Here is a 27,925-nt window from a genome sequence, read left to right on the forward strand (position 1 = left end):
GCGGATGTCAGAGCTGTAAGGTAAATTGCCCGATCTTAGTGGACAATTTTCTCCCCTTTTCTGATGCGATCCGAAGTTAAGGACCCTGGCTTGTAAATTCTTTTCCATCCGTTTCTCTTAAAGTCGTGCTCATAAAATTGCTCAGTTGGCGCTGAGTTGATGACTTCAGTTGAACAGAGAGACCGAAGCCTTGTCAGCTGCCTTATTGTTTCTGCGTGTTTACAACTCTTATCAGAGATGAGAAAGAAGTAATCAGTTCCGGAAGACGTGATGACTCTGAATTATATTATAAATTATTTATAAAAACAAGTTTAACATTTTCTGGATGTTTTCTGATGAGGTATATGATCTACCGCTGATTTCCCGTGTGCGTTCATGACATCAGATGATACACAAAAAACAAAAATACATAAAACGGAGGCAAACTCGTCCACTGGCAATGGGAAAGGAATCAGTCACCTATTTTTAACAGGTCAACACACGTTTAAAAAACCTGCATATAGACGCTAATTTTGTTGTGAACATGGTGAATCATAGCTCTGCCTCTTTCCACTGCTTTAGTAATGAATTTTAAAAAAACGATTCAACCAATGGGGCTAAAGATTTCAGTTTCACGCAATAAAATAATCTAATCTAACTGCAGATTTGAACCCATTCAGCACCTTCCGCCCTCTGGGACACATGCTGTGTTAATGGAATTTCCCTTCGTCTTTATTGATCCAGGGAGAGGGAGGAATTTCCATAACTAGTCTGTCACTGGGCAGACTGGGATTCCATGGCAGCCAGGCTGGAAATATCAGCAGCAGGATGTTGTGTTTGTCAGAGGCCAGTTTCCTGTTCTCGGCCCTTACAAACACACTGCCATCCATCAGATGTGCTGTCAGCCTTCCTCTTCTGGCTGGCCCTCACACTCCCTTTCTCTGTTGCCATCTCTTTGTTCACTCATTATTCTCTCTCTCCCTCTTCTCCCCCATCCTTTCCTCAATCCGTGTCATCCCAGCGGTCGACCGTGACCCTGGCCAGTCAGACGGAGTCCTCGGGATTGGTTCGTCTCCTAGGTGTGGCATTTCCAGGTGAGAAGGACAAGCAGGAGTGGGAGAGGGAACAGGAGGAGGCGAGGAGGAGGGACCACAGACGCATCGGGACGGTAAGACAAAATCTAAATTAGGAAATGGGTAAAGAAATGTTTCCCGATCATAAATGCCCTGTGAACATGTGTTTACACAGGACCAGGAGCTGTTCTTCTTCAATGACGTCAGTCCAGGCAGTTGCTTTTTCCTGCCTAAAGGAGCCCACATCTACAACACACTCACTGACTTCATTAAGGTGAACATGCACTCACAGGCACTGACTACAGCCTGCAATAGTAGAGATAAAAGAGAATACTGTTTTCTTTTCCCCTAGGTTTGTGGAAGACCATGGTGCACATATTAGACCAGCAGATAAACATTTCATTGCTTCAAAAGTGCCTCTTCTTTTTGGTGTAATTCTACTCTTGTGTATTCTAAATATCAGTGGATTTCTGGTTTTATAGAACCATTCCATTCATATTCCCATTTACATGCTACAGAGCCCAGCCTGATGAACAACTGAAAACACAGTTGGTGCAAAATGTATTTATATAAACTGAAACACCACTTGGCACAGAAGTTTGTATGTACTTACCATTGTTAGCGAGGGCTTATAAATACTGAAATTAAGAAATGAAATAGTATCACAGGGGGCTTGAAATAGAAACACTACTGTCGGGCTGTGGACCCGGCCACGGTCAGGCTTTTACACCAAAATAAGCAGTGGGTTTTTTAAACAAGGGTAAACCCGCTAGTAAATCAGCTATTTATGCCTTTCACATTGCCAGTGGACGAGTTTGCTTTTCGTATTTTCCCTCTCAGCCCCCTGTCCATTCATCATCACTAAAGTGCTGAAAACACAGGAAAAAGTAGAAAAGCAGCAAAAGATAAACCTCATCAGACTAGATCGAGAAGACATTAAACTTGTGTAAATCAAGTTTAATCAATACGACACATAGTATTTTCTAAGGATTGTCACATCCTGCTTCTTTCAGGGGGATTTCATTGGTTAATTTTGCTAACCAGGGGATGGTGTCGCCTCTTCTTATATCGCCTACTGAGCATAGAATAAACATAGGAAAGACCAAGCCGAGGATTGCGGATAAATTGCCATTGTGAATGAATTAAACATGTCCCCTATGTGTCTCCTAACTTGTGTTTAGTTTAACATGTCTGCTATTGCTTGGCTTTGTGTAATAGGGGGAACGCAGTTACAATGGAGTGACTATAGTATTACTGCATATAACCCGACTGTTTTGATTGGCCCTCCCAGATTGTGGATCTTTGCTTTCCATTTTCAATAAGTATCTGAATAAAAGAGAAACCCTACACACTCTGTCACATTGAATCTCTCTAGTATTAGAAAATGCAGCGACCGATTAAAATGAGCTGAAACTTTATAAGCCTCTTCAGCACTGCTTATAAAACTCAATTAACTGGACTTAATCTAATTATGCGGGCTCCAACTATAACCATATACAAGTAATTAGAAAAGGCTGTGAATGTTTCCTCCATTAGGTCAGAAATGTAATATTGGTGATGGTAACATATCAGACACACATATACACACAGACAGTACATAAAAGTGTTCATACAATACATAAACACAACATATGAGCTGTGTTGATTGTATCCTGGGGATGTGCATGCTCATATCATTGTCAGGATATTGCTCTTGTTAGCCTTCAATTATTGCACTGTTGTGAAAGTCTGACCCCGTCCTGCACTCATTGTCACACACGTCCTTCCTTCCTTCCTTCCTGTCGTCTTGAAGAGTGAATACCGAAGGCGAGGTTTCACAGAGGTCGTGACCCCAACCCTGTACAGCACTGCATTATGGGAACGCTCGGGCCACTGGGAGCACTACAGCGAGAACATGTTCACTGTGACATCCGAGGGCTCTCAGACCTACGCTCTGAAACCCATGAACTGTCCTGCACACTGGTAAGCACTTGCAGTGAATCTTAGGCCTTAAAGTGACTATGAGGAACTTTTAAGCGTTTATTAAAAAGTCTTGTGCTTCTTCTGATGATTGTAAATGACCTGTGTTAGCAAACAAGACCATCCGCGAAAAGACTGCTATTTTTTATACAGTAATTAATGCCTGTGCTCGTCAGATCACATAAAATCACATATGAATACATTACCTCATTGCGATCCATCCTTTGGTTTCTCCGTCACTTGCTTCCAAAACAAATGCATTCGCACCGGCACGATCTGGCAAAGATCTTCACAACAGCAGGTGCTGGTGTTGTACAGCTTTTGTGACAAGGGGCCAAGAATCAACCGTTGTCACTTAAAGAAAACCTATAGTGCTTTTTTTGTTTTTTCCTTCCTTCCTTGGTTCATTGTTTCATTGGTTCATTGTTACATAGGTTCGTGTGCATGTAAGAGATTTTGAAAGTCAGTCGGTACCAACAGAATTTTCTTTCATTACACCATGTTAAGGGTCACACATTCATGTTATTTAAGCCTATTGGCTACTTTGGCATGTAAGACTTGATTAAGCACAGCTGCTCTGTTGAAGTTAGTGGTGCTGGGTCAGACCCTCCCCTCTGACCAATCCAAGGAGAGGGTATTCAATAGGGGGGGCTTAAAGAGATGGAGTGTTCAAAACAGATTATTAACCTGAAAATTTGCATATTATGTCTCCTTAAAACTCATCAAATAGTCCTAAAATTGATTTTTTGAGGTATCAGTTGCCACAAACATTTTATCTAATTTAATTTGTCATACCTTTAATTTATTTTGGTCAAAATGAGTACAGCCTAATACTTTCTTTTTGCCTTATACATGATTGTACTTACCTCTTGACATAATGTAGATCCTCATATATACAACTTACCTTTATAATTACCTGCAGTTATTAAATGAGAAATCCATGATTTGTCCAAAAATCAGTCTTAAGTTTGGTTAAAAATGACCTTAAAAGCATTACAGTCAAACATCTGATACCTGTAGAAACCCTGACACACATGTTACTCTACTTTAGCATCTTTATGGAAAGAAAGCAGCTAATCATTCTTCTTTCTTGCGCTCAGTCTCATGTTTGAGCAGCGTGTTCGCTCATGGAAGGAGCTTCCTCTGCGATGGGCCGACTTCGGGGCGCTGCATCGTAATGAGCTCTCCGGAGCATTGGGAGGTCTCACTCGTGTTCGAAGGTTCTGCCAGGATGACGCTCACATCTTCTGCACACCTGATCAGGTACACATATAAGCATGCGTCTATTGTTTTCGTTGCAGATTTTTCTAATACCTCTGCATAGTATGAAGTGGGGTAGAGACTGTGAATGTGACACACGTGGAGCCATATTACTGTGATTAGATGGGCTGTACAAATAACTCCTGAGACATTCCAGGAGGCCTCAGCCTGAATGAATGAAGGTCTTTGTCCTGTTTAAACATTACACCTCCATATGTGCATCTCTGTGGCTGCACAGTCTGTGTAATCTCCTACATAGTTGCCTGGAACCTTCCCAAACCTTCTCTGGCATCCTGTTAATTCAGAGGTCATAGTCACATGATAATCATCACTCTGTTAGCTCAAGAAATACTAATTTAATCTCGAGAGGTCTCTTGGCTTTACAGTGAATACATAGGCAGGTTATTTTTCTTTTCCTATCCTGGCTGGAATTTAAATTCTCCTCTCTTTGTGTCATTATTGACATTTTTTTTACATCCTCTTGTTGCCCTTGTCCTCAACTTTTTTCATTCTTTCTTCCAGCTGCAAGAGGAGATTGTGGCATGTTTGGACTTTGTGAGGAGTGTGTATCAAGTGTTTGGGTTTTCCTTCCACTGCCTCCTGTCTACACGTCCTACACCATGCCTTGGGGAGCCTGAACAGTGGGATAATGCAGAGCAGGTAAACACACATGCTTTATCATAATGTGGTATGCCAAAACCCTTGCGTAGACAGGCCCAGCTGTTCAAATGGACCCTGTTAATCACAGCTACAGAAAAACAGTCTCCCTTAAACAGAAGGACACGGTGTAAAGATATCCACTTAACTAGTCAGTTATGTGAGTGGTACTTTCCAGGCGGGATCTGCTGCTCTGTGTCAGGCCGCTGGGCAGATGTATATCTCTAAATCCCAGTGGACGCATTTAAATGGGCACAGCAGCAATTTAAACTGATTCAATTGAGTGTAATTGAAGATTATGGCTCCAATCTCCTTCAGACACACACACACATACACACACACACACACACACAGAAAGACCCTAATGTTAGCCGTAATGTACATTAATCTATTTAGATTATCTGCTACACCTACTCACTTACTGTACTTTATGGCGTGTGTGTGTGTGTGTGTGTGTGTGTGTGTGTGTGTGTAGCAGTTGGAGAGGAGTCTGCAGCAGTTTGGTGAACGTTGGGAGTTGAACGCAGGAGACGGAGCCTTCTATGGACCAAAGGTCAGTGGGAAGGGCAGCATACAGTAAAGGAAACTGATTTCCACACAAAGTAAATATTGTTCATCACAGTATCGGCTAACAGCAGCCAAAATATGTTGGGTTGTCTGATCACTTAATTCACTGTCAGTGTTTTAATATTTGCTGAATGCCATTTTAACCCATTAAGACCAGATGCAGTGTTTGAATGTTTCTCCTTTTTAGAGCCTGATGCGATGTGAGTGTGTTTTGGATGTTGTCAATTTCATGACATGAGACTAAAGAAATGAACTGTGATTTGTTAATCATCATTAGAGTGGTGGCAATGATTTCAGCCAGAGTCTTGACCTCTTAATAGTTTTGTTTCAATTTTCTATCTGCTGCAGCGGCTGAGATATAAAGTTTTAGTGAGCGTGAGGTTTTTCAGAAAACCTTTCGGATTGCCATAATTTTAGAGTGCTTTTTAATTGGCGTCCGTGGGGTCAAAGGAATAAATCGGCAATTTGGGAAATACAGTATTCGCCGTCTTTCGGAGAATTGGACAAGAAGATTTAGACCTCTCTCTCTTTTCTCTCCACTCTAAAATATAAAGTTAGGGTTAGCTTAGCTTAGCACAAAGACTGGGGACAGGGCCGAACAGCTAGTACAGAACTGTCCATTGATGGAAACAATCTGCCTGCTGCTACTTCCAAGGTTGTGTTGATTCTTTACAGACACCGAAATGTAAAACAAGCATAGTGATTTGCTGTTTATTTGTTTTGTTTTCCTTTCTCAAATTCTGATATTGAACATCGGAAAGCAGCAGGTTATGGACATTCTTATACAGTTGAAGCTTCCAGCATGTTAAAAAAACAGAAGTTATCCTAATCAAATGAACAACCAACAATTTATCAAATACTTTATTATATGCACAAAAGAAAGTAAATATCTATACTCAAACAATTACATCAATGAGGACAACCTGCCTTAATTAGGGGCTACAGAAAATAATTCCCTAGAAAAACAATGTGCATCCACTTTTTTTATAAGATAAGCAAATCTTGAAAGATTTTTTTCTATGTACAGTAATTCAGCGACAAAGATATTAAGGTTTGGGTAGGGCTTAGAAAATCAAGTCTCTGCTGGAAGCTTGGCAACAAACGGGTTATAACATGTAAATGAAGAGCTTGGTGTTGGTAGGTGGATTTTATGCTAATAATAATACATTTTATTTAAAAGGCAACTTTCATGACGCTAATGGCCACCTTACATCATACAAATATACAGTATACAGTACAGACCAGTATAGCTGTTTCCGGTTTTCATGCTAAGCTAGCTGGTAGCGGCAACTTCATATTTATACTTTACTGCATACTTCTATTGAAAATAGTGTGTATTCACAATTAAATTTTCCATCTTAAACTGATTGCTTCAGGATCAGTTTATTGGTGTCATGTTACGTATTAGAGGGACACACAGAAGTCTTTGTTTTCTCTCTGGCTCTGCACAGATAAACATCTGAGCATTAAATGATACAGTTCACAATGTCCTCGACCACAGCAACAAATGTGACAGAAATTTGACGGATGTTCAAAGGAGATTTGCAGCTTTTTTTTTTGCGTCTCATGAAAGTGGACATTGACTTACCCAGAGGATGATCTTAAGTTTTCTTTGAGGTGATTTCATTTTTCACTTTTACTTGAACACGAAGTCAGTCTGGATCAGGAGGAAGTCAGCTTCAGGCAGATATTAAAGGATGGAGCTCATGTTGATGCAGGGAGTGTGGAGGTAGGTCAAGTCAGGGTGGGGTTAGACACACACCAACACACTCCATGAAACAAACATTCCACGCAGCATTCTAGCTAGGGTGTGTTAGCCACAATTAGCTCAGCTTCACTTGGAAAGCCACTCTGTAACCGTTCCACAGAAATGCACTTTATCCCCTGCAGCGTGCAGCTCTGAAGTCAAAATGTGTTGATCTTGGCTTTGAAAGTGAAGCTTGATGCTAACGCACTCACTACATGTTCATCGCAGATTGACATTCAGATCAAAGATGCCATTGGCAGACAACACCAGTGTGCCACAATCCAGTTGGATTTCCAGCTGCCAATCAGATTTGACCTTCAGTACGTCGGGTGAGTTACAGATTTCTGCATTTGGCTCTTAAACGCTTAAACATTCCTACATCTGCTGTGATTTAAATGTGAACGTTGGCACTTTTGTAGCATATTCGTGTCTGTCTTATAAACTCACGTCCCTGTTGTGTATGATCTCCTGTAACTGTTCAAGTCAAAATGGCACATGTCTTAACGTCACTGTGACATTAGTCCTTTAATGAATTTGTTAGTTCAGGTGAGTTTGCTCCCTGTTTTTGCCTTAAACCTTAGTCTTCCCTACTTCCCCCATCATCTCCTTATATCAACGTGTCTTTGACTACTCTATTTAGGAGTGAGTAGGGTTACTAGACTCCAACAAACCAATTGTGGGTCAAATTATGCTTTCATGAAATAGAGTGGGCCACACTTCCAATGCAGGGAGAAATTTCTGATATTATGTCTTATTAACTTTTAAAGTAAACATTTCTATTCTGCTTATTTTATTATTCCTGTGGATTCAGTGACAGGCTGCTTTTGTACAAACACATGAGTCAGGCTACTCAGTTCGCTGACGTGTATGATTGGGAGTGTTGCACAGTGTGGTAAATGCCAAGCTGCTGTTGATCAAGGTCTTCTTTTTATTTTCCATTTTAACAAATGCAGCTTGAACATGGGACAGATGAATCAAGTTACTGTCCAAGCCCCTGTTTCCGAACCACTGGATCATTAATAAGTTTGCAGCCAGACGCTCAAAAAAAAAACTAGAAAACATACAGTTGAAACCAGAAGTTTACATACACTATATAAAAAGACACATGTGCTTTTTTTCTCACTGTCTGACATGAAATCAGACAATCACTTTTCCTGTTTTAGGTCCGTTAGGATTACCAAAATTATTTCTATTTGCAAAATGCCAGAATAATGAGAGAAGGATTTTTTTAGACAATTTTTTTTACTTTCTTCAAGTCAGAAGTATACATACAGTAAGATTACTATGCCTTTTAAACAATTTGGCAAAGCCCAGATGATGATGTCATGTCTTTGGAAGATTCTGATTTTATTGTTTATTGACAACATTTGAGTTAATTAGAGACACACCTGTGGATTTTAAGGCACACCTGAAACACACTGCTTCTTTGTGTAACATCATGGGAAAGTCAAAAGAAATCAGCCAAGATATCAGGAAGAGAATTGTGGACTTGCACAAGTCTGGTTCATCCTTGGGTGCAATTTCCAGATGCCTGAAGGTGCCACGTTCATCTGTTCAAACAATTATATGCAAGTATAAACACCATGGGAATGTCCAGCCATCAGAGATGAACGTGCTTTGGTCAGAAATGTGCATATCAACCCAAGAACAAAAGCAAAAGACCTTGTGAAGATGCTGGCTGAAGCTGGTAAGAGTGTGTCATTATCCACAGTGAAACGAGTACTGTATCGACATGGGCTGAAAGGCCACTCTGCCAGGAAGAAGCCATTACTCCAAAAGAAACATATAAAAGCCAGATTACAGTTTGCAAATGCACACAGGGACAAAGACCTTAATTTTTGGAGACATGTCCTGTGGTCTGACGAAACTAAAATCGAACTGTTTGGCCATAATGACCATTGTTACGTTCGGAGGAAAAAGGGGGAAGCTTGCAAGCCTGAGAACACCATCCCAACTGTGAAATACGGGGGTGGCAGCATCATGTTGTGGGGTTGTTTTGCTGCAGGAGGGACTGGTGCACTTCACAAAATAGATGGCATCATGAGGAAAGAACATTATGTGGAAATACTGAAGCAACATCTCAAGACATCAGCCAGGAAGTTAAAGCTTGGGCGCAAATGGGTCTTTCAAATGGACAATGACCCAAAGCATACTGCCAAACTGGTTACAAAGTGGCTTAAGGATAACAAAGTCAATGTTTTGCAGTGGCCATCACAAAGCCCTGATCTCAATCCTATTGAAAATTTATGGGCAGAGCTGAAAAGGCATGTGCGAGCAAGGCAGCCTACAAACTTAGCTCAGTTACACCAGTTCTGTCAGGAGGAATGGGACAAAATTCCTGCCAACTATTGTGAGAAGCTTGTGGAAAGATATCCAAAACGTTTGACCCAAGTCATACAGTTTAAAGGCAATGGTACCAAATACTAATGAAATGTATGTAAACTTCTGACTTTGAAGAAAGTAATAAAAAATTGTCTAAAAAAATCCTTCTCTCATTATTCTGGCATTTAGCTAATAGAAATAATTTTGATAATCCTAACGGACCTAAAACAGGAAAAGTGATCGTCTGATTTCATGTCAGACAGTGATAAAAAAAAGCATATGTGTCTTTTTATATAGTGTATGTAAACTTCTGGTTTCAACTGTAAGGGCTATAAGCACAGTCACAGCCTTATCATCAGCCGTTGTTACAAGTCTTTGTAGGAGACTCTTTTTTTGCAGTCGTTTCCATCATCTGCAGTCTAAATGTGGGACAAAGGATAAACAAATCATTATTTGAGTAAAGATTCTGTAAAAGTGATGAAGGAATGTCTGTGTTTGGTTAATCAAGCCAACAAAGATCAAAGATATTTTACTACACTGGTGCAACAGATCTGATAGGCTGCTGAAAGACATTGATTATTATCATTGGCTGACCAAACTCTAACTAGCAAATCATACCTCTTTTGTTTCCCTCAGTCGTGACGGTCAGCTGCACAGGCCGGTGATGATCCATAGAGCAGTGCTGGGATCACTGGAGAGAATGATCGCTATACTGGCTGAAAATTTTGGAGGAAAATGGTGATGAGCTGTTTTATAATCACATGGATTTTTTTCTTTCTTTTTTTTTTTTGGGTGTTACATTACCTCTTCTTTCTACCTCACCCAGGCCACTGTGGTTGTCCCCGGCGCAGATCATGGTGATTCCTGTGGGGGGCAACAGTGAGTCATACGCCAAACAGGTCAGTGCATGATGAAGATTTCCTTATTGTACATCAGCAGTGTGCTTCCTCTCTGCTTTTTCAAAGTCTCTCTGTCACTCTTAATTTGCTCATTGATGTGAGAAGCTCAGCACAGATCCAATCTTTAAAGACGTGCCTCTCTTCTTTTAAGGTGGTCCGTCAGTTCCATGACGCCGGCTTCATGGTTGACTTGAACGACGATCAGGGAACAACCTTAAATAAGAAGATTCGCTCTGCTCAGCTGGCCCAGTACAACTACATATTTGGTAAAGGTCACTACGATGAAACTGTCTGCTTATTATACTAAAGCCTCCCCATTCCGTACAATTGATGTCCTCATTCCTGACTTTGACTAGAACATTTTATCGTTGTGTGTTTGTCCAGTTGTTGGGGATAAGGAGAGTGAGAGCAGAACAGTGAATGTGAGGAGCAGAGGGGGCAAACAGCTGGGGAAGAGGCCGACAGAGGAGGTGCTGACATCCCTCATACAGCTACGAGACACCAGGAGCAACCTGAACGAATTTGATGTAAATAATGAGTCACTAATGTTATTTATGTCTGTTTTACATGTTAAGCTGTTATACCGGAGAGGTGGCTGCTATAGTTGGTATTAAAAGTCTATAAAAGATTGTTCCTCACTTGTTGATTTATCCATTAATGGCATTCCCTGATAAATCTGTCTTATTTTAAGATCACTATCATCCTAATATCAGCATTTCTCAGCTACAGTTGCAATTTGTTTGCTAAATGACATTAGATATGCGAAACTTCCGCTTACGTAAGCCTCTGTCATGTTATCAGAATAGAAAACCAGGCATACCTTTAAAAGACTGGAAGAAAGGGAGGATACGGAGGGGGATTTGACTAAAATAGGAGAGGGAGCAGCCGTGTCAGGGCTGTGTGTTTTCATGTGTGTTTAGTGGAAACAGCCAAGTCAAAGGCAAAGGCCGAAAGGATTGGAAGTTTTCCCTTTTTAATTGAGAGAGGGCAGCAGGATGGAAAAGACATCAGTCACAACAGTGACACGGAGGGCGAGGGAGGTGTCGGCTATGAGAGAATGAACTGAGTGGACTGGACAAAAAAGACCCCTTCAACAAAGCTGGCTGTGAAGCAGGTGGACAGGTCTGTGTTTAGTTCTTCCGGAGGGGAAAGGTGAGGCAGGTTCATGAGGAGGCCTCGACTATAAGCCAGACTAAGGTCGCCTCAGACTGAAACAAGGTCAAGCTCAGATTTAACTAAAACATGTAATAGCGCCCATTAATACTCTCAAGAATGGAGCTTATGTACTGAGGAAGTGCCTCTGAACCCTTCCTTCTTCTTGAAAGGCTTTATCTGACTGTAATGCAGCGCAGTGGGGGAATTACAGAAGACCATAAGACCTGAGGCTCTACAGTGTGATGTATAAGTGTCAGTTCAGCCAAATAAAGCAAATCTCATGCAGCTTACTTAGGCATGCACATACTCCAGGTTTTAAGTCTGAGGTTTGGAGATAAACATCTGTGAGTTCTTCTGGTGCCTTAATATAATGGAAGCTAATATAATTTAGTTTGTGGTGCTCACAATGATGAAAAATTTAAAACAGGCATCTACCATCACATGCTAGCAGCTCTGTGAGTCTGCACTGAGGCACAGCAGAGCTTTGGCTTAAATGAGCATCAGCATGCTGACATGCTTATGTTTTGGTGCATTTACACATTTCCCCAGTTGAGCTTGTTAGCATGCACTGAATACAAAGTACAGCTGAGGCTCATGGGAATGTCATTTTGCAGGTATTTGATCATGTGGGGGCTACTGGACGTACTGGCATTTTGACCTGATTGCGGTATTTGATGGAAAATCAAACCCAACAGTCATACTTTAGTAAAATAAAACCTACAATATTTGGTAAAAGTGAAAGTCACCCATACAGGTAGTACTTGTGTTTAAAGACTTAAAGTATACTTGTGCCACAAGTTTGAGATACAAGTTTGAGTTAATGTACTTAGTCACATTCCATCGCTGCCAAAGGGGATGCAGTTGCTTACAATCAGTCCATTCATCATTGAGTTCATTCACGTTGAACAACATTTTTCCACCAGACTAAAAGTCAGGGGATCACCAAATAGTCAGTAAGACTCATCCTCTGGGGAACATGAATGTGTGCTCCAAATTCCTTGACAATCCTTCCAATACTTACTGACATATTTCGGTCGACCAACAAACATTTCTAGACAGTCCCAGGAGCTGTGCCACTAGTAAAACTTCAACGCAGCATCTCTCTCCAGAAAAGTGTCCCTGTGACTGTTAAACCTCACTAAACAGTTTTTTTTACTGGAAAAGAAACAGTCCCTGTAAAATAGAAACTGTACACACTGAGGTATGTGAAAATTCCAGAATGATGTGGAGAATGACTTTGGAAAGAGATGTTGCTGTACAACGCAAACGCAGGCAAACATATCTGCACAGCCAAGGGGGTAAGAAGAAAAATTATTTATTGGAGTCCGGATGAATTGGCCCGTAAGACTACACCCTTCTCTCTTACTGATTTATTCCTGATATCAAGTCATATTAGTATTTATGGTAATCCTTGTTGCAGGCTCTGCCGTACTCTTTGTCCAAAATGAGAGGATGAAATACGGCCCAGACAGCACAGAGACCAGCCAGCATTGCACAGTAGATGCGTAGTGATGACACAGACCATTAGCTCCCGTAAACACACATATCTTTGCCTAATAGATTACAATATCGGTCTCCCCTCACCCCTCCTCACCTCCCCCTATCTCCTCTGTACACACAAACACACAAAAACACAACACAGTCCTTCATTCAACTGGCGGAGTCGCACAGAGTTCATCGGAAATTATTTTTAGCTAAAGGGGTTCACAGAAAGAGAAAGCTGCCGTGAGGGCAGTCAACAGTATATAGAGAGACAATAAAGAGGACTCATTCAGGGAGGCAGAGATGGATATCTATAGAACAGCAGTGTAATATAAGAGAGGAGAGCTCATGGGAAAACCATAAAGAACTGCCCATCTATTAAAAGCTAAAGGCCCTGAAAACATACTTTCTCAATCAGGCTTTATTATGAGTAATGGGGCTCTGGATGAGTGCACTGTGTTCTGCTGGCGTTAGAACAGTCCGGGTTTGTTTCACGGTAGATATTACTGTATTTTTGTCTTTCTTTCTCTGTGCTCTTGTCACTGGTTTGACAAATGTACTTATTATAAGTTCCTCTGGACAAAGGCGTCTCCTAAATGCCCTAAAGGTAAATGTAAATGTTTGAAGTGGTTGTGAACAGGTTGTGTTCAGCTGCAGTCGATTGGGGCTTCAACCAATGATAATTTTCATGATCAAATATTTGTAGATTATCCTTTTTATTACTATCCTGTATATATGTTACCTATTTACTGTGTTTATTTTATTTTACATTTTTTGTTTTAATTTTTTTTAAAGATAACTACAATTATTGTTACTGTTTAATTTTCTGTCAACTAACGAGTTAATTAATGGACTAATCCTAGCAGATAAAGCAGATCCATTGGCTTTTGGAGTGTTAGACTCTTTGTAAATAATACCTATAGATGTTGTTTTCACAATTTTTTTTGTATTTGTTAGTCTTGAAGATCTGTGTAACAGGGAACTATGTAAGAGTTAAAATTGTCAGGGCTGGCTCAAGAAAGCATTTCCAAATGGAAAAGCATTTCTGGAACCCGGCGGCGGTCGCAATGTGACAGATTTTGAGATCACTGTTGTCCTGGAGGTCCAGTTTTCCTGGAAGGAGGCAGGGTGACGGTGACCCAGGCCAGGAGGAAGATAAACATGCTGCTCTGTATTGTTCTCCTGGTATCACTGAGAAACTGTCAGCCTGACTGATTGAAGGCTCACCCTCCCAAAATAGGCCCTGTGTGGCCGAGCTGCCTTTCCCTTCCACCCTGTTATAAATAACCCCTGTGTGTGTGTGTATGTGGTCAGTGCTCATGCATTGTGAGTGTGTGTGTGTGTGTGTGTGTGTGTGTGTGGGTGTGTTTAGAGTAGGGGCAAGAAAGAAAGAGCGTGTGTGAGCAGAGAGAGAGAGAGAGAGAATGTGATCAGTGCCAGGGCGGCCTTAGAAAGTGAAGCCACTGAAAACAATAACAGGAGGTCTGTGGGGCTCGGAGCCAAACAGTGACAGGGACCCAGCAAGACCCTCCGCTGACCTCTTCTAAACACACACACACACGCACACAGACACACACTGATTGGGACTCTTTGACATGCTTTCACTCATAGTATACTCCCTCCAATATTCAGATTCCAGCTCATCTGTGCATGTCGCTGTGTGTTTAAGCTGGTGATGTTTGGATTGGGGCTTGTAAATTACCACCTGAGGGAATATCACCAGATCATTTGGCCTGTTTACTCTGTTCAAAAGGTGTGCCGGGGGTAAATGTTTTTCATGCAAAAATATGACAGCAGTGCAGCACTAGTGCACATAAAAAAAAATCACAGCTCTGTGCAGCTGGGTGGGAACTCGTTGGCTTGTTTGCTGCGGCCAGCAACAATCAAACAAAAAAATTCCTTCTTTTAGATGTAAAACAGCGGAATGAAGTTGTCAGAAAGTCTTTTCTACTTCGACCCCAAAACCTCAGCCCACCCGCGCTGCCTCGCCTGACGGGCTCGACTCTTATTCCCACTCGCCAACTCCCTCTCCGTCTCTCCTTTCCTTTCCCCCTCGCTCTTCTGGGTCCAGTAACTGCTCAAGCTCTCAGTTTATACAGAGAGGTTTTTTTTGAGGGTATGTTGCTCCTTATTTGATCTGGCTGCTCTCTCTACCCGTCAGACCGTCTCCACTTTTAATCCGCCAGTGTGCAGTTTGCACCTTTGATTTGGACGTTGCGCTTGCACTTGATGCTCCTGCGTGCACACACGCACGCTGGGCTGGTGAAGTCGCGCTCACAAAGGCGCACAGATAACTCATAACTCAGCACAGTAGTTTACAGTCTCTGCCTGGCCTCAGTCTGCTCCCAAGTATGTCTGCTATGCTCAACACACTGCTGACCTGATTTCCTATCCTGGTCTCATCGGAGCAGGGTACCTAGAGAGGAGAGGGAGCAGAAGAGCCACTGTTTGAAAGAGGCACTCGGTTTATTGTTCTAACCAACCTGTTGAATCGCTCTCAGGAGGGAGGCGTTTATGGGTTCAGGGGAAGGTCAGAGGTCACGTTGACTCTTTTTGCGGGGAGAATAAGCCAAACCCCTCAGTAAATTCACAAATATTTACAGTCGCTGCACTCTTCACGCAGCAACTCACTGTAAAAAGGGTTGTTTTTTATGAGGAGTGGAGAAGGGAAGGCTCGGGAGGCAAGCATCAGTTTTGAATTTGCTCCGATGACTTTGTGCCAACGCATGTGGATAACGCCCGTGCTCTGGTATCCCATACTGCTGCTTGGATTTTTGCAAAAAAAAGTACCCGGACAGACCCAAGAAATCGCAGAGAAGTTGAGAGAAAATCTGACAGAAAAACCTGAGGGTGGGACTCAAAAGACGTCCAAGATACAAATTAAGCTGTTAGAGTTGATTCTTTATATAACAGTCTGGATGTAAGAGAAGTCTAATTGATGTGATATTTACTGGAAGTGCTGCAGACATGATCATCTATCACGGCATAATTATGGAATAATAATAATAATAAAAGTGGATTGGCAGACCAGAAAGTTCATCCGTGTATCAAATGATTGCTTCTTTTACCAGAGAATGTTCATTCAGAAATTCAGCCCGACATGATCTACTGTGCACATTTTTAAAAATGTCCAGTCCATGTTGGATAAACAGTCTCTCCCTTTCCTCCTCTCAGTATGCTCTGCACAGACTAGTAGTGCAGCCTTGGGGAGTAAGAGGAGGAGACGCTGACCTCATACGCTGACCTGCAGGTTGTTTTCAGGATTCCTGCTTTTGGAGGGTAGCGTAACTCAAACCGGGCTGAGGGAATTAGAGATAGAGCGGTCAGTTCATACAAGGCTAGAGGAGGGATCGTGAGAGGGGTGCTGGAGTGCATGGCCAAGGCCCCTTGACGTAGATGTGGCTCAGGGCATGTGTCAAATGTTGAAACTCGGTTATTTCATAATTGTTTGTGTGTATGACTGATGTATAATTATTTCCTTCTCAATATCTTTGAACTTTGATATGTGTGGCGGAGAGTTTATTTGTAGTTGCACAACTATTTTCTATTAAAAAAAACAAGCTAAGCCAAATGTTTGTGTGTGTGTTTGTGCATGTATATGTCAGTACTTCCATGCGTCTGGCATCTTCTGATTATTAAAAATAAACTTGTATCCCGTTGCCTAAGACGTGCTGTGCTTGGATTAAAGTTACATTACAGATACACGAACAAGAAGATTCATTGTTCAAAGGGCAACTCCACCAGTTTTAAGCATTAACGTGTTTACAGGTCTTGGGGAGAACTACGGCATGTGTGAAAACAAACAAGACAGAGTGAGTAAGTCCTGTTTCCCCCCGTTTTCAGTCTTCATGCGAAGCTAAACTAACCACCAGCTTTATAGTTAACGGACAGATATGAGAGTGTTATGAGTCTTCCCATCTAAACCAATCAAAGACAGAACATGATCCTATTTCACATATGCAATAGTACTCTCCAAGACCTGTAAACACACTTTAAAACGTTAAATTTTTGCAGTTACCCTTTAAATGCAGGCCTGATGGCTTTTTGATTTTAAAGGAATAGTCCACAATTTTGGGATGTATGATGATTTGCTGTCGTGGGGGTTTAGATGAGAAGATTGAAACCATTCTAGTGTCTTTCCATTAAATACCCATACAGCAAGCAGATTGTTAGCTTAGCTTAGCATACAGACCGAAGCAGTTAGTCTGGCTCTGTCTTCTGAAACTCACTAATGAAGAAGAGTCTTGTTTGATCATCCGCCCAAAAAAACTTAATGTGTAAACGCCTGGTGCTGATTGACGGTAGGTTGTGTTGGTTGTGATAGTCAACTTTCTCATCTAACTGCGGTCGAGAAAGCAAATAATCTTAATTCATAAAAAGGTTTAACTATTCCTTTAAACAATATTTTCTGTATGCACACATGAATTAAACTCTCTGAGATACTGATTTATTTTTTCCAGACGTTCAAATAAAGAGTTTCACATTGAGTTCAGATAACATTTACGGAGAATTGTTCTATTGAGGTTGGATTACAGTTCAAACCAAGAAATGTCCGCTGCCCCAGGGCCCCAAATACCCAGGGGCCCTCTACTCCCCGGATTCACCTTGTTTCATTTGTTATTTGGTAATTTGATTAAATGCAAATGTGTGTGAGAATATGCTCTATTCAGGCACAGTATCAACGGAACTGAATGGGGCCTCTCTCACAGTCCTGCATTATTTTCCAGTCCTGCATCTCTGTTGTGCAGAGATTCGGGCCCCTTCACACAACAGCTGGTCGGAGCTCATGATGTATTCCTGTCCTGGGTCTTCTGCAGAGGACGAATCTGACTGGGATTTTTATTTGCAGAGATTGAACTGATAGAAAGGAGCTTTTGATTTATTTTGGGATTGTTTTTGTTTTTGAACAAATTAATTTAAAGGGGTACTGCACTCATTTTACACATAAAGTTCAGCTTAGTGCCGTTCAGCCTGTAAAAAATTCACTGGCTCTGGAGGGAGTTTTCCAAAGTAAAAGCATCTGATGTCATCCAGGTTTTCTTGGCTTCAGCTTGAGACTTCTATTTTATACGAGAATGTGTTACGAAGTGAAGGTGAGGAATGAAAGAAGTGAGCGTAGAGGAGACCGGGGAAGACCAATGAAAGCTGCACTAATGAGATGCATTACCCTCATCATGGGAAATCTGCTATTATAAGCCAATGTCTCGGCTCTCAAGATGGCGATGTTAGTCCAGCAATTTGGTCCAAACTGAAATACCTCCTCAACTGGATGAATAGCCAGGGAATTTCTCACAGACTTTCATGGTCCACAGAGTCTGGGGCCCAGACGATGTATCCCTGACGTTTCCTCTATTGCACCACCATGAGAGTGTGTTTTTAACTGAAATGTCTTGATCTGCAGCTGTATAGTTACTCATAACACCCCTCCAGTGTTGGGGCTTACAGCAAGCAGTAACAGAGTAATATAACACCTGTCTAATAGGATATGCTGTAATATTATTACAGTAGTTACGTCCAGTAACGTGTTACCACCTGAGTGTTTAGAGATGTTTAGCGTCCTGGTCAGACCCACTGGGTTAAGCTGGCTATTAACAATATAAATGTTTTCACTGTTGTCAGTATGTGCGTGACATACATGGTAAGAACGGGTAGATGCTCCGTGATTCAGTTGTTCAGCACACTGAACAGAAACCAGAGGAACTGAGGAACAATTAATTGGAATTTGCTGGCATGGTGAGCAAAAAAGACGGAAAAACGCTATCACCACTCCCCTCCTCGATCATTTATATTTATTTAGTCCGTGATGGTCCACTGATCAAAGGGGTCAAGAAGGGTTTTTCCTAAATGAATCCCAGTTGTGTCGCTCACTTTCATCCAACTTTGTTCATCAGAAAAAGATATAACTTCTTCCGACAGGCATCTTTTTTTCCCGGGTTGTTTTTTAAATGCAGCTGTATGCAGAACACAAGAATACTAATGATCAATAAGTTTTGAGTGAAAGCAAAGTGTTTCGTAGTCAACAGAGACTAAGCATTAATGAAGGCTACAGTGTCCAAACAATGTTAACCCATCAATTTCATCATACATACTGTAACAAACTGCTGTTATTTTGGTGAAAGTAACACAAAAGTAGTGTCACACATTACTCTGCACACACAATAATATTGTAAAATCACGTATCACTTCAAATGATAACTAGTAATATGTAGTACGTTACATTTTTAAAGTAACTTGCCCAACACTGCACGCTTCTCTGCTTAGGATGACAGAGACATTTTCACTGATCATTGCAGAAGCTTAACTCCAGCTTTATTCTCGTGGGTGTCTTGATGGTGTCCGGTGTCTACACCTGTAAGAGCTCAACTACACATGGTCTATGTCTGTGGTCCCGTGCATCAAACATGCTTTGATCAGCTGTTTACCCAGTCAAATTGGGGTTGCATCAACATGGAAGCAGAATAGAGACAACGGCAGATTATTTTTACATTGAGCTTGTAAGCTGTTTTCCATTTACAGATTGTTTTTTCCTGTGTTGTTGTGTAGTCTAGTCTAGTTAACGTGGCAGCTGGCTGCAGCACATATGAACATTACATGCCTCCATGAACATCTTTGCCTGTGCATGTTTGAAGACTCACGGATAGAAAAGTATGTTCCAGGCTTAAGGCAGTAGCATGTAGTTCAACATGCAGCACATGCAGGTGTTTTAAGCCTTACACTGGGGCAGACAAAGCCACAGACTGATCATCCATAAAGGCACCTAATTCAGCAGAGAAGAGGAGGGGAGCCCTGACCCGACTGTACAGACATCCTGAGAAGCCTGGAGCAGAGAGGAGAGGGAGGCTGACAGACGGGGGCACAAAGGGAGTGAAAAGAATGGCCGCAGCAGAGAGGGGATGAAAGGGAATGTGAGAGAAAGAGGTAATGGCAGATTAGACGGGAACTGAGCTGATGCAAAGGAGAGTGAAAGAGAAAGAACGCAGGAAGGAGGAGCGATTTGTCTGGCTCAGATGGAGTCAATATTTGCTCCATTCCACCAATCCTGTGCCAGGGCCCGGATCAAAGCGGGGCGTGTGTGCTCTGAAACAGAGTGCCGAGAGCCAGGGGAGAAAACAGCTGACATCGTTACAGTCTGGTCTGGACGTGGCTGAGAGAGCCAAGAGATAAACCTTTTCACGATAAGGTTTTTGGTTTGAAGTTCTGTGAAACAGTAAGTTCAGTGATTTACCTCAGGAGGACAAGATCATAAAAAGAAAAGGAAAAATTGAGGGTTCAAAGGGGGTAACAGAGGGAGATAAGGGGATCGATGGTTGGAGCGCTCTAATGAGGAGTTACTGGCGAGTCGAGGAAATGAGAAGGAGAGAGAGAGAGAGAGAGAGAAAGAGGGAGGCTGAGTCGGACCCTAATTGGCTAACAGAACTGCTGAAATAACCTTGTTCCAATTATTCACACAAAGACCAATTGTTGCCCATTCAGAGAAGCCACTGGTCCACATATGTACACATAACAACAACAAAACAACAACAGGATTTATGTCTGTGTGAACGGGCATGTGTGGTATGGCCTGGCACTGGGCAGCCATGTTTGGCAAAGGGGACACATAGGCGACAAGAGATAGAGCGGAACGACGCAGCTGGGTAATAAGTGCTTTGGTATGTTTATGGTCGATTGGTTATAGACTACTGTGTGTTGTATTACAGCCTGCGTTTTCAATTAACTGCTGATGGAGATGAATTCCTGGTCTCTTCAGTCATGGAGATCTTGGTGAGTGAGGACAGGTCTGACAACCATCAGTCATGTATTATTTTTAGATTACTGCGGTATATACATTAGGTTCTGTTTAACTCCCGACAAGGCTTTGAATCTACAGCCTTGCCAGCAGCTCTGTGAGGCTTACTGTAAAGGAGGATCAACCAAAGTCAGTAAAATGTTAAAGGACCAACAAAGTTCACAAAGACAATTATGTCAACACATTTCATGATAATCCATTCATCTGTTCAGCTGTTTTATGAGACATTTCACTTTGACTTGAACATGTAATGAGTTCATAATCCATCCAATAGTTGTTAAGACAATTTGTCCAAATTGGACAGATTTAACCAGATAATTGTGCTACATGAAAGGTCAAAGGATAGCTAAAGTTATTCCGCTTCACCCACTGGGAACCATGAATGTCTATTCCAAAATGTGTCCAAAGCCGTCAAGTAGATGTTGAGATATTTTACTGGATTTGGAAGTGAAAACTTAGACCTGCTGGTGGTATTAAAGTCCACGCAGAATTTCATGGCAATCCATTCCCGAGTTATTGAGATATTTTTCAATCTGATACTAAGTCAAACAATCACCAAAGTTATTAGGCTTCATCCTCTGGAAACCACGAATGTCTGTACCAAAATGTGTGCCAATCTATCTGACAGATGTTGAGATATTTTACTGGATAAGTGAGAAGTTTGACCTGGGGTCGGAATTACTGACGTCTTTAGGATCCTTCCTCTGGGGACCAGGAAAATACATAAGAAAGTTATCATGACATCATGAAAATTGCCAATGAAGCTTAGATAAGTTCAGGAAAGATAAGAAAAATCCTGAAACAAGACCCAAGATACATAATTCATCTATTTATTTTACTCTCATGCAATGTTTTCTGCTCCCCTCTAAAGATGATGTGTTCCACAGCCTCATGGGAACAAAAGCCAGACCCTGTCCCAACATTTGGATCCACCATGACAATATGAAAAGAAGTTGCCAAGACATTTAGCCTAAAACCAAAAATATCAACCTGCTGTTTGCTGTTATTATTATGACAATACCCTGAAGTTTTCATTCTCTGGAAATCATGAATGTCATGCCAGAGAGCCGACAGACCAAGTGAATACCTATGAACACCTTTTCCTCACACTCAAAGACAATTACATGCACATTTGTTGAACTACGTCTTAGCCTCTTGCTGTAAATGACTTTGAACTGAGCTCCTGTGTTATCATGACTGGAGCACTGGGATTACTGGGGCCTGAGCACAGTTAGTGATAACCACCAGACAGGTCGTCGTACTCGTCCCCCGTTTGACCCTTTAAAGTCGCTCTGTCTCGCTGAGGTCTCCATGGGAGGCAGTCTGAGCTGAGCACCGACCCTGTGCCGGTCTGAAGAAGCCTGGAGGCCTGAAGTTATTGCTTGTTGCCGAACCAGGGAAAGGGAGTTAGCTAAAGAGGGAGAAGAAAGAGACAGAAAGGGAGAAAGAGGTGGGGAGGAGGGGAGCAGAGAGCTATAAGTGGTCACGGACCACCAGTGGCCATGGCAATGACCTCTGGCTAATTGTAGTCACTGATAGACATGCTGCTTAGAAGTACAGAGATATCCATTTCACTAATCACACACAAAACGTACACACTGTCCGAGCCACTGCACATGTGTCTATGCATGTGCACTAACCTTTGGAATCCACCCTCGCCATTCTTGGTACGCCTTTAACATTAACTCTTTTATTTTGACAGATCAAATCTTAAGCCGGCTCTGTAATGTGGTTTAAGCCTAGCAGCGGGCTTTGAAGTCGCTAATCTCCGTCACCATCACAGCGTCCATGTTGTAGGATGCCTGTCCAAGAAAAGCAGCGGCCCGGCCCGAGCTGGGACATCTCAAGCCCTTGGTGTGTTAATATGTGTTAGACCATAACTCACTGCGTAGTCACCCTCCCTTCCACCCGTCGGCCTCTCTCACATTTCCACCATCTCGCCTCTGCTCTCAGAGGCAGCAGCAGGGTGGGAAATGTTAATAAGAAGGTTCGAGACAGATCAGAAATGTCCTTGAACAAGACCGAGCGACTCTGGAGGCGTTGTTATGTTGATGAGCCAGGCTCTGAACAGGATCAGTAGTAAACTGTGTTTTATGTATCACATTAGTAAATTTGTCTCATTTTCCCTCATGTGTCCATATTTACCTCTGCTAAGGAGGTTGTGTCTCACCAAGTCTGTTTATTTGTCGGTTTGTCAGCAAGTTTACACAAAAAAAATATGGAGCAGATTTCCACGAAACTTGGATGGAGGATGTGTCTCTGCCCAGAATAGGCCCCATTAAATTTTGGTGCAGATCCAGGAATTTTCTCATACTTTTAAACATTGCGAGATGGAGCATTCTCAACATTTTTAAGAATTCCCCAGGGAATAATGCATGGATCTTGAGTCATAATATAATAATGTCTTATATTTTACTATCACACACTCATCATGTCATGTGTTTCATCTTCCATCTTTCTCTTTTTTCCATGATGAAGATCATGTTTTTCATTGTTTTTAATGCACGCTACTGTGCCTGAGCCTCATGGGTGTAAAAGACACCACTGTCTAACAAAAACCAGATCCAGTGTGCAGCACATATATTTGAAAGGATGCTGCGAAGAGTCTGAAAACAAAGAAAACAGATTCATATGTTTTGTTTTTTAATCAGATTTTCAGACCTTCCATTTGACAACAAAATTCTTAAACAGCCTGTTATGATTACAACCGAAGAAATCATATTAAGGACCAAATTGTCAATCTTTCCTTCTTCCCCCCAGTTTAGAGACATAGTCAGCAAACTAAATGTTAGAAATCCAGTCAGGCTGGCAGCCCTCAGCCTGACAGTCAGCCTTCAGTTTCCCAGGAGATTTTGTAACTGGCAGCAGACAAAATACCACAATAAAGGCAAAGTTTATGATGAACTTGTGCTCCTAATTCTTCGTACAATACAGAAGAAATTGGGACTTATTTTTCACTTTTCTGGATTTACTCCACTCCCACAGATTTATTCCTGAAAACACTACATTTGAATCTGCCAGCCTCAATAGAAAGAAAGAAAAACTGCTCTTCATTTTGGCTTCGATGAAAAGCTCTTTCCAGTAGACACACAGCAGATCAGCTCCTCTAAAAACGAATCTGAAGCTCTTCATCCCAGTGAGATCTTTTCATTTTTCCCCCCTCTCCACCTCTGTGTCACTCTCTACCTCCCACTGTCCGCTGTGAGCTGTGTTCGCTCGGAATTGTTCTGTTTTTTAAAAAAAAAAAAACTGTCCTGTCTTGGCTGGGGAGGTCCGTGGATCAGGACCAAATAAATATTGTGTAAACAAGTATGGAATCAGGCAGCGGTGCTCACATCTGCTTCAGACCGCAACCGAGGGGAGTTCACAGCCCACACACACAACATATACACACACACACACACAACATATACACGCACAGGCGGGATGTCTCTTGGGTGCACTTATCTCAGCTCCAAATTGGTAGAGCATGTCTGTTTTCAAGTGCTCAACTGTGATTAAACAGTTACGAGAAAACACAGCTATGTTTGTATCACTCAGAAATATCTTGGGAAGCAGCAGCAGCAGCGGCGGCAGTGTTTCATCCACGCAAATGTAAAAGAAATAACCATTTTCCACTTTGTTGCTGAACCATTACTGTTTGCATTGGCACAATAGCGAACCCATAAGGCTTTGTACTTCCCCAACAAAGTGTCTCTGCTGCAGATGCTGCCAGCTCAGGCCTGTTTCCGACAATGAGTAGATCATTACTACTGATCAGTGTGACCTAGCACAATGGAGCATTCTTATGTTGGATTGTGCAACTAAGAAAGCGGCTCTGAGAGTTATTATAGCTTAGTCAGGGCCCATACTGGTGCATGCGTGTGTGTGTGTGTGTGTGTGTGTGTGTGTGTGTGTGTGAGAGAGAGAGAGAGGGGCAGTGGGAGTGTATGGTTTATGCGTGTGAAAGAGAGAGAGAGGCAGAGAGAGAGAGAGGGAGAGTTGTGTAATCTGTCCATTTTGTGTCTCCTGTCTCCCCTCTCTCCCTCGCTCTCTCACCCCCCTGGCCCCCTGGCTGCCAGGCGTCACACCAGTTTATAATAAGGACCCAAAAAAAAGTTGTCGAGAGAAAGAGAGAGAGAGAGAGAGAGAGGGGGGAAAACGGAACCCTTCCCACTCTCCAAAAAAATCACGGGGAGTGACTGTGACAGGAGGAAGGGGACAGAGAGAGAGAGAGAGAGGGAGAGAGAGAGGGAGAGAGAGAGCTGAAGAAGCCTTCGCAGGACCTCATCACATTTCTTTCAGGACTGCGCGGATCGGAACGGACCACTAACCGATCACCAGACTGGACTAATAATCGATAGCGGTGATTCAGTGAGAAGTGTCGGAGGAGCATGCGGCTCAGTTTAGTATTCAGGTAAAACTTTGACTCTCACAGCTGCAACCTGCTACTTCTCCTTCTCCTTCTCCTTCTTCCTCCAACTCAGCCTGCTTGTACACAACACCACATGTGGGGCATCCCCCTCTGAGCGGGCATGTTTGTGTTCATGAATGTGGAGGAAAGTTTTTCAAAAAGTTTTTGAATTTTTTGTGGCGAACTTTAAAAAGAAAAAAAAAATTATTGGCTTTTACGCACGACGCCTTCCTCGTTGCGCACTGGGCTCCGTGCAGGATATATGATAGGAATTCACCCGAAGGCATCTGGATTTAGGTTAGAGTTGGTCTCTTTTCTCCTCAGGGCGGATTTTTTGTGTGATTTCCTCCCTGTTGCATATCTCTCCATACCCCCCCTCTCTCTCTATCCGTGTCCCCGCGGAGTTTATTCTACAATGTGCCACTGTAGCGGCCAGGGAAACGTGGACCCGGGTAGGGGGTCGTTACTTCGGCCTGAGCAGCCCTGTTGTGTCGGACTGTGCGGGACCTTTGTCTGTGTTTTTCGGGGTAGTTATGTAGTCTGGTGTGGGGAAGCTTCCAGAGACCACGGCGGTGCACCACACTGGGAAGAAGGGACCAATTACTCTGACTACATGTGGCCTGCGGACTGGTGCTTGCGGTGATGGTTTTGGGGCTCTCGTGGCGAGCGCTGAAATGTCCATCTTTGCAAATCCTTTAGTATCATGTTCATAGTGTTTTCTTGGCAGATGGAGAGCTGGTATTACACTTGTTTCTGATGCACTTGTCTCAGCGATCCTTAGCGTCAAACTGCGAGACAAAACAGCTGATTTAAAGGGGCCCTAAGTAGAGAAAAAACTCAAAGTCACAATATTAATGAGGTATTCATACACATTAAGTAACATTAAGTCCATAACTGAATAAACAAGCTGTTCTCTGAGGAAAATAAGGACCCCAGAACACTGTTTGAAGCTACAAATGTGGCAGGGTCCGCCACATAGAAACAAAGATATACAGTATGAAGTTGTGTCATCCTGTGTCGTTGTTTATATAGTTTATCCAGTCGTGAAAACAGAGAGAGTTTGTTTATTTATGCATAAAAAAATCAGTCTTAAAAATTCTACCCAAAACTACAGAGTGCACCTTTAAGAACATAAGATTTTCTTGAAAAACAACTGAATCTTTAAGGGAAAAAAAGTGCAACATTATAAAGTCTAAATATAAGATTAAATCACTTTGTCAGATGCACTTGACATTCTGCTGCTTCCTAAAGTAGTTTAATGTAAAATTTAAGGACAGGAACCCAAAATTAAAGGAGCCATTCAACCCTGTCGCACACCACAAACCACGTCCTTTGAACATCAGACCTCAAATAAAAACTACCTCACTGTACAAGATGATTTTGGAAGTTGTGACTGATTGCGCCTGTGAGTGCGACGGTTGTTGTGTGTGTGTGTGTGTGTGTCTGTGTGTGAAAACCACATCCTCAGGGTGTGTGTAGCCCCGGAGAGAGGCATGCAGAGGGAAAACATACTCACTGTTTAAACCCATTAGTTTGTTAGTGCCTGCCAAGATTCCCCAGATTGATTGAGATCTTTGCCTGTGAGCCCTGAAGGGGAAAAAAGAAACTTGTGTTCACCTCCCGCTTGAGCCCCCACGCCACCTGTAGTGGCAAAGAAAGTGGCATCATTGGGTTTGCCAAAAGTACAGTTAGGTCACTGGAACATTTGATAGGGTGTTCACTCAACACGTCTAACACATTTTGGGGAAAAGGTTCAACGTTTAGGAGCTCTGGGCAGAGAATAATGTAAGTCTCTGTGGGTTCACACAGCATATACCACCTTAACGTTTAGGTCATGGAAGAATTATGTTCTTTACAAAAGATGCATTCAACCTGCTGATATTTAAACTCCTGTAGATCTGCCACTTCTCTCACCCTCTGTTCTCCCTCCGTCCAGGCTCTATGTGCTGTGGGGATTTGTGGTGGTCACGACCTCCGTGACCAAGGCCGCCAAGAGGAAGGTGAGTCATCAGCTCATTATGAGGGAGATTCGCAGACGACAGCATCACTATAGAGGGGTGGAAGGGTGACGAAGATTGATCTACATTGCTCCACAATGTGTCTTAAAACAACCCTGACGGGCCCAGTGGTACAATTAAAGGGTTGTTGGATGCCGCGAATGTTCCTTCTGTTCAGTCTAAGAAAACACAAAGAGGGCATTTTGTTACTAAAAAGTCTGTAATTCTGAAAGATAGTGTCTTGATTTGATTTTACTCAGCTGCCGAAGTTTCACACCAACTTAGGAAGGAATCTTTTTATGCATGACCGTTGACAATGACAGCCTTGTTTTCAACCTTGTGTCAATACATTTTTTAAGATAATCCAGTCAGGTGAGTTAGCCTGAAGGAGATATAATTGATATAATTGGTTGTACATAATAAAGAACCTCAAGAGAGTTTTCACCTGGATCTGCTGCTTCCTTCGGCTCCCACTGCTCTCATCCACAGCAGGGAACTTTTTCTTTAAGATAAAACCCCCTAAAAACCCTCTGTACACTTGATTAGCAATTAGCTGGTGAACATGGTGAAGCATGTAGTCGCTAAAGGGCGAGTTGCATCCCTCAGGAGTTGGTGGAGACCAATAACAGAGCTAAGAGAGAGTGAATAT

At 42.3% G+C, this 27,925-nt stretch overlaps 2 protein-coding genes across 3 annotated transcripts in view; both read left to right on the forward strand.

Annotated features, from left to right (window-relative positions):
- The window catches only part of tars2 (threonyl-tRNA synthetase 2, mitochondrial), a 36,263-nt gene extending 25,162 nt beyond the window's left edge, over positions 1 to 11,101 (forward strand). Inside the window, exons 8-18 of one of the 2 annotated variants that reach the window (XM_030394729.1) lie at positions 1,001 to 1,147; positions 1,228 to 1,326; positions 2,845 to 3,014; positions 4,112 to 4,274; positions 4,794 to 4,931; positions 5,404 to 5,481; positions 7,471 to 7,571; positions 10,201 to 10,302; positions 10,391 to 10,463; positions 10,615 to 10,735; positions 10,848 to 11,101. In XM_030394729.1, coding sequence (XP_030250589.1) covers positions 1,001 to 1,147; positions 1,228 to 1,326; positions 2,845 to 3,014; positions 4,112 to 4,274; positions 4,794 to 4,931; positions 5,404 to 5,481; positions 7,471 to 7,571; positions 10,201 to 10,302; positions 10,391 to 10,463; positions 10,615 to 10,735; positions 10,848 to 11,077 — 1,422 coding nt within the window. In that variant the 3' untranslated portion in view covers positions 11,078 to 11,101. The remainder of the gene's footprint in view (positions 1 to 1,000; positions 1,148 to 1,227; positions 1,327 to 2,844; positions 3,015 to 4,111; positions 4,275 to 4,793; positions 4,932 to 5,403; positions 5,482 to 7,470; positions 7,572 to 10,200; positions 10,303 to 10,390; positions 10,464 to 10,614; positions 10,736 to 10,847) is intronic. The other variant, XM_030394730.1, reaches the window with a different exon arrangement.
- A 13,817-nt stretch (positions 11,102 to 24,918) lies between these two features.
- Positions 24,919 to 27,925, forward strand: part of LOC115567747 (ADAMTS-like protein 4) — a 38,799-nt gene continuing 35,792 nt past the window's right edge. The window contains exons 1-2 of the mRNA XM_030394595.1: positions 24,919 to 25,282; positions 27,216 to 27,279. Of these exons, the coding sequence (XP_030250455.1) occupies positions 25,260 to 25,282; positions 27,216 to 27,279 (87 nt within the window). The 5' untranslated portion in view covers positions 24,919 to 25,259. The remainder of the gene's footprint in view (positions 25,283 to 27,215; positions 27,280 to 27,925) is intronic.

This window comes from Sparus aurata, chromosome 17 (genome assembly GCF_900880675.1).
Source record: "Sparus aurata chromosome 17, fSpaAur1.1, whole genome shotgun sequence".
Taxonomy (NCBI): domain Eukaryota; kingdom Metazoa; phylum Chordata; class Actinopteri; order Spariformes; family Sparidae; genus Sparus; species Sparus aurata.